Source organism: Trichoplusia ni, chromosome 24, assembly GCF_003590095.1.
Source record: "Trichoplusia ni isolate ovarian cell line Hi5 chromosome 24, tn1, whole genome shotgun sequence".
Taxonomy (NCBI): Eukaryota; Metazoa; Arthropoda; class Insecta; order Lepidoptera; family Noctuidae; genus Trichoplusia; species Trichoplusia ni.
The window spans coordinates 2040220-2054029 of record NC_039501.1 but is presented as its reverse complement, the minus strand read 5'-3'; the positions used below and the strand labels follow the sequence as shown (position 1 = coordinate 2054029).

General features: G+C 33.8%; 1 protein-coding gene across 2 annotated transcripts; it reads left to right on the top strand.

The window, feature by feature from the left end:
• Positions 1–100: 100 nt before the first annotated feature.
• LOC113505081 (leucine-rich repeat protein SHOC-2) lies at positions 101–8072 on the top strand. Of its 2 annotated transcripts, none has more exons than XM_026887594.1 (6): positions 101–664; positions 1907–2069; positions 5516–5611; positions 6141–6321; positions 6914–7026; positions 7994–8072. In XM_026887594.1, exons 1-6 carry the CDS (start codon positions 174–176, stop codon positions 8045–8047), a joined length of 1098 nt encoding a protein of 365 aa, XP_026743395.1. In that variant the 5' UTR covers positions 101–173; the 3' UTR covers positions 8048–8072. The 2 variants fall into 2 exon arrangements, with proteins under 2 accessions (XP_026743395.1, XP_026743394.1); XM_026887593.1 differs by having other exon boundaries at positions 7976–8072.
• The last annotated feature ends 5738 nt before the right edge of the window (positions 8073–13810 follow it).

Genomic DNA, 13810 nt, shown 5'->3' with positions numbered 1-13810 from the left:
TAACGTGGTTTCGTCTCTTTCTTACAATACGAACCGTGTCGTGTTGTCCCTTTCACACAGTAAAGATTTTATTGTCTGTTTATTTATCAAAATATCGCGAGCCAGCCACCCACCTGTCACATTCACAACAAATTCAAAAACGCAATAGAAATGTAACCAAAAATAGTCACAAAATGAGTGCAATATTAAAATTTATCCGTGAAAACCATATACTGGCTCTAATAGAACAGGCTATAGTAAAGAAGAAGTCCCGGTTGAGTTTGAACGCGTTTGAAATAATAGAAATACCGGAGTTACTCTACACCTGTGCCGATGTTAAACATCTTTACCTCCATAGAAATAAAATTACCGTGGTCCCAGTGGAAATAACTCACTTAGAGAACTTAACAACGTTAACGCTAGACTATAATAATATCAGTTATTTGCCGCCTGAGATAGGTCATTTAAAACAATTGGTGAATCTGAACATAAGCTACAATCCTCTGCATGTGTTGCTACCGGAGATTGGCGAACTTGAAAACCTGGAAGCGTTCTGGTGTAATAAGATAGGGCTTCGAGAGATACCGAAAGAGATCGGGAAGTTGACAAAATTGGATACTTTCGGCGCGCGAGGCAATGAGCTCAAGACTATTCCTGAAGAAATGACCAAATTAACTAGACTAAGGTAACATAAATTAACATACAATTCCATAAATTAGCTCCCATGCATAGCTGCTACTAACTACGAAATTAAAACTATCTTTTTAATATCATCATCCTTTGATCAAAGAAACTTCACATTCAGCCATACATGTTATGCATACTTTTTTATCTAGGAAATAATTGCAGGAAGTCAATATTTTTTTGCACCTATAATCCCACACATTGTTTATTAATATTAATAATTGCTTTTGGCAATGCTCTATTCAAGGCGATTAAGTACAGATAAAGCCTTGTGTTTGACCTTATTTTTTATAACTGTAAGATTTTTAACCTTGCTTGTTAGATCTGTGTTTATTTTCAATTATTTAAGAGAATTGACACCAATGTTCAATGTCACTTAAAGTTACAACTCTGTTATCTGTATCTTGTAGAAAATTGCTTCAAAGATTGCATTTACAAAATACAATTGTGCAAACAAAATAGCATTATCTGATAAATGTATTGGGTCAGATATGGCTGAAATAGGCATGAAATGGACACACAATGCAAGTCTGTGCCAAACAGCTGTAAAAAAAAAAAACAAAAATGTATCTCATGAAATTCTAAGTCTATTTATTTATGCATCTCACATTTATTAATACAGCCTTTTATAATACCGAAACACAATTAGCATAGTGCAAAATATTAAAAACAACAATTAAATTGCAAGTCACATAGTCAGATGGCCTTGTAAAGTTAATCAATGTTATGAAAATAATTGATTCAATTTGCTTCTGTGTTGAGCGTGCATAATGATAAACAATGTTATAATCTACTTTATCTATACTAATGTTACAAGTATAAATGGATATTGTGTGTTTGGGATGTTCTAGGGGTGACCTCAGAAATGATTGAACAAATTTTGAATATTCTTAGACCAAAAAGCTATGTTAGTTTTGAGTATGTAATAGCTATATTCAAAATACTTCTGAAATTAGTAGGTGTGTGTCATTTAGCTAGATCTAAAGGCTTTTTATTTTATTGTATTATTTAAATGTTTGTCTATACTCCACAGTTTAGGTGCTTAAATAAAGTAAACAATTTTTGTATGTCTTCTTACACAATTACAACTTATTGAATAAATTAGGCCTCATATATTTCTAGTGCTGCATTTGATTTAGTGCCTTCATTTTTGGTGTTATTTTAAAGGCACATCAAGATTATTTACCTTTTTATAACTGCCTCAACAAATGAAGTGACTTTATAAAATATATTTTTCTTATAGATGGTTGACTTTAGAAAACAACTACATAGAAACATTACCATCTACTATGGACTGCATGGAGGCCCTCGTCCACTGTAACCTGAGGAACAACAGGGTCAAGGAGTTCCCCGTCTCCATACTCAAATGTCCAGACTTAATGTTCCTGCAATTAAATAACAATCAGGTAAATCCTTACTAATATTATAAATGTGAAAGTGTGGATGTTTGGATGTTTGCTACTCAATCACGCAAAAACGGCTGAACGGATTTGCATGAAATTAGGAATGCATATAACCTTTGATCTAGAAAAGAACATAGGCTACCTTTTATCCCGATTTCTCTAGTAGTTCCCGAGGGAAAATTTAAAATATGTATAAAATAACAAAAAATCTTAACATATATCTTTTAACCACGCGGATGAAATCGCGGGCAACAGCTAGTATATTATAAATCTAATAGTGTTCAGGGACTTTTTTTTGCCGACCGTAGCCACATAATATTGACTGAATTTTTATGCTTATGCGTCATCACGCGCATTCACAGATAGATTGATTTGAAATACCACTAGACGTCATGTGAATACGTAGTGCGTTTTATATTACCTATTCTATCATTCAGTCAGTGGTTATTATTTTTATAGTCCAGCCCAGAGGTTCCCAAAGTTTTTATATATATAGCACTTTGAGTTAATCGTCCATAACTATAATTCGAAATCAGAAGTGTGTGGTTATCATATTGCTTTAATTGTCATATCTATATGTGAAAAGTTAATATTGTCAAACATATTAACTATCCCTAACATATTAACTTCACGTCTAAACCACTGAACCGAATTTAATGAAATTTGGTACAGAGATAGAGTTGACATTGAGAAAGAACATAGGATAGTTTTTATCCCGGACTTTTGAATAGTTCTCTTGGAATCGCGATATAGCCGACATCGACGCGGGCGAAGCCGCGGGCGAAAAGCTAGTTTCATATAAATAATTGGGCCTCGTGATAGGTCTTTTTTAAATAACTACTCCTGCGTTAAAGATTTTAATCCTTGTGTGGCGGGGAGTTTTACAAATATTAAAGTCACTCTCATGCACAAAGACACTGTCGGAACAAGCATTCGTGGATCACGCAAAATTAAATGCTAGTCTTCCGCCATCGAACCCGGAACCTCGGAAACAGTGTATTTTCCGTGGTAACCTTAATTACTCAGCTATCCATCCAATCAAGCAGTTAAAAATACGCCTAAAATCAAGTAACTTTGAGAATCCTTGGCCTATCCATTTGAAACCTTGCGCATAATCCTAAAAACACTTATCGAAAAACAAACAGCGTTATAACTGTGACCTAGAAACATGGTGAAATATTTGTTAAGATTACTTCTCTTATTCAACCTTCATGGTGCGTTTATAGAGGCCTTATTCGAGTTACGAAAGCTATTGGCGAACTTGAACAGCGACAAAATAATAAGAAAGTAGTTTCGGAATGTAATGGCTGTGATTTAGAGACAGACAGTAAATAGAGAATCTATCTTTATAAACCTTTGCATGCCTTTGCATGAGGAATTGTGCTCTGTAAAAAGGATATATCAACCTATGTGTAATTTTTTTACTTTTCCTATCCGACTACTCTGATAAGAAATTTCTGTCCGAGTCAGGGGTCCCTGGCTCTTTTAAAATCCAGTAAATTCTATCGTTGTGGCATTAGGTGAAACTAAAAATCGTTTTAAAGATTAAGAGTAGGACGTCCTCTAGCCCGAAGGGCAGTAGGCCGACCTACGGGAGGAGTACCACGTGCTTTTTGCAGTTTAAGGGAGATTTATGTCCTGCATTGACCTCAAAGGAGTTCTCACTCTGTTGAGGTCAATACAGGTCAATGAATCTATCCCCTCGGATAGATTGATTTCATTGGGATTCAATATTTTGTGCACATTAACAAACACCTTTGACTAGAAACAATTTCTGGCAACGAACATTGTGCAAGCAGGAAGAATCATTCAACATACAATGTATGTGAGACACATTTGTCTGTAGATAGTCTGTTGGATAGTTTCAATGCGATTAGTCTACAAATACTGAATAGTATATAGTAGTCTAGTATAGTTACCGGCACGGATCTTGAGCGCTCGGTGGAAGAGAGAGGATCGCTGTGCGCATTGTAAAATAAAACACTAATCAATTGTGCGTACTCGTCGTCTTGAGGTACATGCAACTGCAGCAAAGAACTAATTTCAAGCAATCACGAGTGACTGCTATGACGCGATGCGCTGCGGGACAGTCATTGCACTTTAGGCCGCCTCGCGCCTCATTTCATACCGCAAATAGGAGTCAAAACATCACTTCTGGGCAGGAAAAGGTCAGCGCTCAAGATCCGTGCCGGTAACTATATAGTACTTGACAAAAAAATCTGGCTAGTCCGTCAAACATATTTCCAAAAAATATTGAATACTTATTCTTTCTTTAATCTCGTAAAAAAAAATGAAGGGGAAATCTCGTGTGACATCACTTACCAGTACGGTTTTTACTAGCAACTGACGTGTTTAGCCCTCACTACTGTACATAAGTGTTTTTATCTTCCTTGTTTTTTCAATTAAAAAATTAAATGTAATTATACATTGGGATTTTTCCTTTAAATAAACGAGTTCATGATAATGAATGCACACAAAGTATCTACTATCTGTATAGGTACTGTATAAAAACTTATTTATTGCAACATGAACAGTTTAATAGCCTCAATATTGTCACGAGCTATCAGCCGCTATTAAATCGTTTGAAAACCTTACTGTTAATGCAATACTGTAATTCCGTATAAGGTAGATCACATCACAGTCCCCTACAATCATTCTAAATTGGTGCCAAATTCGGTCTTTATCAGCCAAATGTCGATCGAAAATAAACTTTATTGCTATTTGATAAAGCTTATAACAGTTTTGAGTTTAGACGGTGTGGGCGTCGTCTTCATACTCATCGAATACTAGCTGTTGCCCGCGACTTCGTCCGCGTGGTTAGCAGACATAAGTTATGGTTTATACCTGCCCTGTTTTTTCCACATTTTCCATTGTATCTTCGCTCCTATTAGTCGCAGCGTGATGGTATATAGCCTAAAACCTTCCTCGATGAATGGTCAATTCAACACTGAAACCTGAGATTAGCACGTTCAAACAAACAAACAAACTCTTCAGCTTTATATATTAGTATCGATTCAAACCTACGTCTTAAATATCTTGATATCGGTCAATTAATTTTGCAGCTATCATTGAAGACACGTATACAATGCAAATCTTCAATAACTTCTTCCTCCTTTATTAGCCATTATCTTCCTCACCTTATGTCTTCTTGCTACCCCATGCTGGGCATACACGTCTATTTATTGCAATATGAACAGTTGAACGACCTCCGTGGTCGAGTGGCGTACGCACCGGTTTCAAGGTATCGCTAGCTCTGAGGTCCCGGGTTCGATCCCCGGTCGGGTTAATGTAAAAATTCACATTTCTACATTGTCTCGGGTCTGGGTGTTTGTGGTACCTTCGTTGTATCTGAATTCCATAACACGAGTGCTTTAGCAACTTACTTTGGATTCAGAACAATGTATGTGATATTGTCCGCATTTATTATTATTTATATATTTTATTTCCAGATTTCCTCCATACCAGAGAAGTTCGACATGACATATCTGACCGTTTTGGAAATGATTGATCTTAGGATGAACCCCATTTGTGAATTGTCGCATCCAGTGAGTACTTTATTTTATCAATATTATTTAATTTGAATTTTAATAATTTAAAATTCGCATGAAAACCTAAGCAAGTGCAAAATGTGGACAAATTTTAATCATAGAGACAAAAAAATCATTTTTATAAAAAAAACTACAATGTTCGAAAACATTATTGATCTTAGGATAGGGTTGGAATGCTTAGTTACCCCTTATGAGGAGCTCGTGGCTAAGCTAATTACTGCATAAGTGAATCGATCACAGGTTAAGCTATGCTTGACGCAGTTCCTCCGTGTTTCGGAAGACACGTTAAATTGTGGGTCCCGGCTGATATTCATACATCTTTGACAGTCGTTACAGGTAGTCAGAAGCTTGAAAGTCTGACAACCAGTCTAACTAATATCGAGTTGCCCAGGTAACTGGATTGAGGAGGTCAGATAGGCAGTCGCTCCTTGCAAAGCACTGGTACTAAGCAGAATCCGGTTAGACTGGAAGCCAACCCCAACATAGTTGTGAAAAGGCTAGGCCAATGATGACATTGTGATTCCAGGACCATCCCTTAGTAAGATACGCTGAAGAGCTTCCGTCGACGGAAGGTACTCTAGTCGACCTGTCCTCCCAGCCTTCGTCCAGCAGTCGTCACGCTGCCGCCCAAGCATTAGCTATCAACGCCACCGCCCTACGACTGCCGGCTGTCCCGCCTAACAGACACGCTGAGCCCATGGTCATAGGTATGTCACACTATATGTAGACTTATAGTTGTCAAGTGCTGCCTGTAGCGTATCATTAAACTAGTTTACAAGTAAGTAAACCTCCAACTCAATTAAAGGCAATTAAAAGTCTACAAACCAAAGCCCACCTGTATTTACAGAAAATCTCTTCTGCTTATTAAGTCAATGGTACTTCCATTTATATTTAATACTAATACGTTAGTAAATTGCGGTCTTACATTCTCAAAAAATGTAGCTAAACAGATATTAAAATCACTTCATGATTTATAAGCAAGTCAGGGCCAGGGCCGCTTTGGAATTTAATATTCACTGTAAATATCAAAATATCAATAAAAATTACAAAATTAAAAACTTAAAAAAATCTAAATACCCCCTTTTTAAATGTCAAATTTTATCAAACTTCGACAGTTTTTATTGTTGTAAATTGCATTGTCATCGGGTTTGCACCAACCCTGAATTTCAGCCTGCTAGCTTATAGGGAAGTGCCTCAAAATTGAGTTGCAAAAATCCAACCGCAACGACAAACAAACAAGAAAGTGAGTTTATAAAAACGTTGAAAAATTACATATTCATTATAGATTTTCTTGTACAGAAATGGAACTAGACGCATCATCAGAGGAATCCTCCGAAGACTGGGAGAACAGCGTGAACAGTTCAGAGTTAGATGTACAGTACCAGAGCGACGAGGAAAGAGCAGAGAATGAGGTAAGGACAGTCGTCGTGTACGTCTTCTGGTCAACTATAGTCGTCACTGTGTCTCTTATCAATGTTAAGACTATCAGGAAATGTGAAATGTTGTGAAACGTGTCGCTTGGAATGGGGTAACGTTGAATATTTGGGGTAATAGTGAACATGTTAGGATTGTAAACGGGTAATAACGCAGTGGGAAAGTCGCTCAGAATGATGTGAGAATAGATGTAGCGTCTGTTTCACAATCACTGATTAGCCGCTATCTGGCAGATAAATTGACAAATTTGACAATCTTTGTATGAAAAAATCTGTCAAATAATTTAACGGGAACTTATGTGGCGGTGGTGAAACATGGCCTTAGTATGTGTATCTATCATAAACTACGCTTTTTAATGTTTAGACTATCAAACTAGATTAAACACAAAACGCTGTCTTTTAAAATAGGGGTAAGCTTTAATACTTGTCACAATAGTAAAGCAGTAGTAAATCGATGGGTATTGTGGAAAAACGTTACTATTTTCTGCTATAAACAGTTGTTTGTGTTATCATTTAATTATTAAATCTTTAAACATTCATAACTGTTGACTGTCATCATCCCCTATCCGAGTCGAATCATCCCTTGCCTTTTACTCTTACTCCATCCAGCCACTGCCCTTAGAACCCATCCGTTTTTTTTTAATTACCCAACTTTAGTCTCTCTTGTAAGACTCGACTCGGATACTTAAACAAAAGACAAAAAATAAATAAAACAAGTAATTATTTTTAAGGATAAATATTAGTTTTCAAGAAAACTTATGAAGATTTTTTTACAAGAACTTATATTTAAGATCCCTTACCCTTAGACGAAAACTGTCCCCTAATAAGATGACTTTACCCTACCCGTACCCTACACTATTTTCCTTACTCCTACAGCCCAATCCTATGTTCCTACAACCGGACGGTGTTGTTAACAAGCTGACGGTAGATCGCACAATTCTTCCAGGCAGTTGGCATGGTCCTCCCAGAGCTGTCCCGATACGCGTCCACCGCCAGCTGAGTCCGGCGCACAACTGAAGAAATAGCACAAATACAATATGGCGGAACCGAATGACGTAAGTTTAAATGAAATTCGAATTAACAGTGACTTAATTTTTTTTTACCATTATTAGGATTTTAGTATTCTACTTTTTTTTTATTTGATTAGCATAAGTAAGGAAATTTATCTTCAAAATGTATACGATTTTGAAAATGGTTTCGGAATTTAAAATTTTATGCCTATTAAAAGATACAAATTTTTCTCTATATGAATCTAAATATTTTAAGTCGAAACGTTTTATTATTTTGGAAAAGTATAGAGAAAATTGTGACAAGAAAAAAGTTACTTAGTGATACAGGGTGTGTATAAAAAGTATGTATATTAATTTATTTATATTTTTTATTTTAACTTCATAACTGTTTTGTCAATAAAAATTGCACAATTATTTTTAACAATGGCATGTTATCAAAGATTGGGGGTGAACCCAAGTGGGTTGAAAACATTGTTGACTATTTTAAGGAATATGCATAAGAGTTTAAAAAAAGCTATCATTATACTGTCTCTAATATTCATTGCCAAACGAACTGTGAAATATCCTAAGGTTTTAGTGTATATTCTAATGCTGTTTTTAAGATATACTCATAAACATAATAGTAATAACACACAGAAATAATAATAACCTCTATAAATACTTTCATAAATTAATTAAACATGCAAAAGCGAACGAAATTGTCAAAACTATTACATCATTTACGTAATTTGTTCAAACGTATAAAGAAATCTTTGAAAAAGATGTCGATAGTAATTTTCAATCATCACTATCTATTTGATATCTATACGACTATGACTACGAAAATTTTATGAAGCTCTTGCTACGCGGCTACAAGGCTACGGTGCTACGCGGCTACGGTTTTCCAAATTACCGTGGAATCTTTCGAATATATCAGTTTTATCGAGAATTGATAAGAATTTCAATTATTAAACTATCAAGAACTTAAATTAACATATCGAGACTGAATCGTGACGTCATAGGTCACTAGTCTAGTCTAATAATAAAACTGTGATCGGATTAATAAAAAAAAATACTTAAAATATCTTTTATTTCAATAAATTAAAAGGAAAAGAATAAAAATGTCTGCAATCTTTTGTTTTTTATCTTTTTTGAGCCTTACAACGTTTCTCGTTCTCCTGTATTTCAGTGCCAAGCATAGTCAAATAGTGTAGACCTCATTTTTAGCCCACAGTATCCTACTGTTGGGCAAAGTTTTAACCCACTCTTATCTGTGAAGAAGGAGAATTATTTCTCCAGAAGAATATTAATTTTATGTTCTCGTCTCAGTAAAGCGAGATTTGTGAACTACGGGTTTTTTGGAATAAAAAATATGTGTCAGCATTTTTTTAAATATTCTTAAACTATAGTACGAAGCAAGAAATTCCATTAAAACGTTAGAACACTAATATTATTATTGTATAAAAAAATGCCTTGATACGAAATTCACTTAATTCTTATAAACCCTAGTTGCAATCTCGACTTTACTAAGTTACTAATATAAATTCTAAATCAAAATATTATTAATTATACTAGGTTTTAATAAATCCAAAAAACACGGTTCCATAATATCATTCTACAACAAACAAAAAATTAAAAAAAAAACACGATAAAAAATCATCCCCTCTTAATTTTTAAACATGTTCCAACTTGATAACAATTCAACTTACAATATGACAGGTTTGTGTATATTTCACATTAATTCTAATTTATTAAATCAATAATCATGAGACGCGATACTTCAATTTCAATTTTACAGGTTAAAACAGGTTTTCTGGTCCTATTAAACTAACATCATATTTACGAATTGAAATATTTTGACTTATCATCTTTCCCTATTACAATAAATTCATAAAAAAGCAGTTCGTTATACAAAACAAGCACAAATGGATATAATATATTTTATATTAACATGTTATTTAAAAGCGCTAATGTTTATATATATAAAAATACCTCTTACTGTTATTCTGTTATTCTATCCTTCTCTCTTATCTATTGTCAACATGTTAGAAAGAGATAGCTGTCTATTAATTAAGTACTTTCTTTTCGATTATAAATATTTGTTGTTGAATATATATTTGTATATTTATTCATAATAAAATTACTTTCTAGAACTGTATGCTATTCTAAAATTGTTATTATCTTGCAAAAAAAATTAAAAAAAAAAAATTGTCCATCATAGTTATTCTATTAATTACTACAGAGACTGTCTTTCTTATTGTGAAATAGAATATCTAAAAAAAAAACACCCTGTTTCTAAAAACAATACAAAAATATGTTATATGTCTATTTACGACCATGTCATAATTCATAATTAATTCCCGTTTTGGCGGAAAAGAGATAAAATATTGTTGGAGTGAGATCAAAGTATACATGATTCACGATTGTGACAGAGACAGCGATATCTTTTAGATCTCTTCCGCCGCACCAAGTAACACCGGCAACTCCTTAGCCACTCCAGCAATATTCTATGCACAGAAATTTTACTTATCAAATAAACTAGAACTTCAATATCAAAGAAATATAAACCTTATTGCTTAACGTTAAGTTTTAAAACTTCAATATCAAAGAAATATAAACCTTATTGCATTACGTTAAGTTTTTAAAAACAACAAATACTAACTCGCTCGTTGGTCCGCGCCTGGGCTAACTGCATAAATTTGTAAAAAAATATCTATCTAAAAGTACCCCCCCCCCCACACCTCCTACCCCTCTAACTCAATTGATCTATATCAAAATGGCGCATATATTACATCTAGTAATAAACGAGCATTAAAATAATGAAAAAATCAATGATCAAGGCCTCCGCTTAGGATAACTGCATAAAGGTATTAAAAATGAAACAAAAATATCTAGCCATTCATAATCCCCCTTAGACTTCAGAATTTTGAAACTATAGTTCAATGAGATATGTTTTAAACAACGCACACTGGCCTATATCGTCTTTTAAGTTGGCATTGAGTCCACGAGACAGCTGATAATATTTACTCATAACTTTGCCTGTCTAAAACCCAACCAGATAAAACTGAGGGAAGGACCATTAACAAGTCTATTAAAGTCTATAGTTGACATGGGCTCTTAAGTAGTGCGTAATTTGTTAAATAAAAATATATGTGGTAATACTTACACACTGTATTTTATAAAAAAAGGGTAAATAATGGTTGTAAGACAGTTTAGTTTCGGTTCCTATAAATTAAGGTATTATTAATAATAATAAAATAAAAAAAAAACGAAAAAAATGTGTCAAAATTGGGAAGGAATTAAAAATAACATGAATGTTTTGGTGATAGAGTTAGATTAAAAATTATTTAGTTCTAAGCTCTTTTTAATCATTCATTTTTGTTTCTGTACGGTTTATTTACGAATACCTTTCGAATTTTCAATAAGCAATTTTAATTCTTTCATTTTCAATAAAAAAATATTTTGTCGTTTTAAACCGTACATTATTAAGGAAAATTATTTCATGCAATATTTGAAAAATAGTCTTAAAGAAGAGCATACACTGGGAAACTCAAGTCTTATATACTTGACGACTTTCTTTAAGTCTACCGCCATACAAAGAGGTTGGTATCATACTCATTAAAAACTTAAATCGTCAGGTATTAGAGACATGAGTTTCTTCGTGTCTAGCCTAATTGTTATTTCTATATATAAGCATTTTCTTGTTTGTTTTGTTTCACTAAACTGATGTACATATCTCGATACTGCCAAACTGTGCACAAAACTATGTATTTTCAACCTTTACTTGTTAGTCGATTTCTTGATCCTTTTTAAACCGACTTCAAAAGGAGGTTGATTAATATAGGCTGGACTCGTTTGGATATTACCTGTTTATAGGCTGGTATTATAAACCCCAAAAAATAATGATCATTTATGTGATAATTACAAATTAAAAATATTTTTCTTCTCAATCTTGCACTCTAATTGTGATTGGGGCAAAGATTTCTAAAGCTCAAGGATCAAGAAATGGGCACTATTCAGTTATTTCAAAATAATAAACTATTAACAAAACCATGTTAATTGTTTTATTTTTGAGTAGTTTCTATAGAAATTATAAAACAATTTCTTTAATGTGTGGTGACCAGGTTGAAGTCACCACACCAAACCAACTGCTTCGATCCCCGCGTACGACAAACATTTTTGTGATCTAAGAATGCTTGACCTGAGTCTGGGTGTGTTTGTGCATGTAACTTAAATCTTACTTCCTCTGCGAGACAAGGATTCAATTCCTAATGCGGGAGTCGTTTTCTAAAAGGAAAAAAAAGACAGACTGGTAATAAAGGGCCTTGGCAAAATGACGATAATTTTCACACTAGCATTTTCCCAACTATGTTGAGGTTAACTTCTAGTCTAACCGGGTGCAGCTCAACCAGTGTTTAACAAGGAGCGACTGCCTATCTGTCCTCCTCAACCCAGTTACCAGGATAACACGAGACCCCTTAGACTGGTTGACAGACTTTTCAGCTTCTGACTGCCCGTAACGACTGTCAAAGATGTGAAAAAGCTGGGACCCATGACTTAACGTGCCTTCCGAAACACGAAGGAACTCGTTATGACATAGATGGTCACCTATCCCGAGACAGACAGTATTAAGCGTAGCTTTACCTGTGATCGATTAATTTGTGTTTTTGTTGTTTAGGCACGAGCTCCTCAGGGAAAATAAAACCATAAAATACAACATCAATATTTATTTATCTAACTCCAAAGTAAAAAATATTTATCACATTATAATATCTCCGATATACCTCACATTTATATAGCTTTATCTACCAACACATATTTATGACTTACTAAACACCGTTACACTTTAGATAATGCGCAAATCTTTAATTGACGTATAAATCTAGAAATTTTTTGGACATTATTTATCAATATCCCACTCTCTGGTATAAAATAAAATGGACAAAAAAATATGGCAATTTCATATAAAATTAAAAGAAACTTTTGCGTAAAAAAGTTCATTAACTCGAATTCTTAACGGTTATTGCAAAAGCAAAAATTTGTACGTCCTCCATTTTTAATTTTGTTTACCAAGGTAATAACACATACAATTTGCCACCTATCTTAAGTTAAACAGTAGTTATACACCATTAAGCGTCTGCTTAAACAAAATCAGTTATTTTATAATATTGAAGTATTCTTCATTTATTCGATGATAATTAATATCCCTGGATGTCATTACAGATGAGACATTTGAATTCACAAATATATATTTTAATCATGTAGAGAGCCAAATCAATATATTTTGTATTTATATTTTCATTTATTGAGTTAATACAACATCAAAAGCTTTTCAATGCATGAATGTTATAAAGGCACTAACGATTTTTAGATTTAACAAACATGTCTGTATGTGGAAAATAAACCTAGCTGACCCGCGTTTATTAGTTTATTTAAAGTGACTTTTTATTGGTTAATGTTTTTTCAAAATCGGTTCAGTATTCCCCGAGCTTATTATTATTCCCTACGGCCTCAGAATATTACCTCTTTCTAATAATCGTACAGAAGTATATGTCATTTACAAGATGAATGCAGAAATGCAAAGATTTGAACATACTTCTTAAGAACTGTTAGCCCGAATATGTCTTTTCATTTGTTTGCTATCGATGTAAAAGTGATGATTTATCCTTCTTACAGAATAAGACATTTACTTTCGCTTGGTTCCTGAACACATTTCTCTTAGTAATGTGAATTTGTCGCGATAACTATTTAAATACAGAAATTGTTTGTAACTG

What these genes read in the sequence shown, in the direction of transcription:
- LOC113505081 (XM_026887593.1), top strand. Translation starts at nt 174, where the DNA reads ATGAGTGCAATATTAAAATTTATCCGTGAAAACCATATACTGGCTCTA. An exon ending in ACCAAATTAACTAGACTAAG is followed by an intron (nt 665 to 1,906) that starts GTAACATAAATT and finishes TTTTTCTTATAG; the next exon opens with ATGGTTGACTTTAGAAAACA. An exon ending in TTTGTGAATTGTCGCATCCA is followed by an intron (nt 5,612 to 6,140) that starts GTGAGTACTTTA and finishes TTGTGATTCCAG; the next exon opens with GACCATCCCTTAGTAAGATA.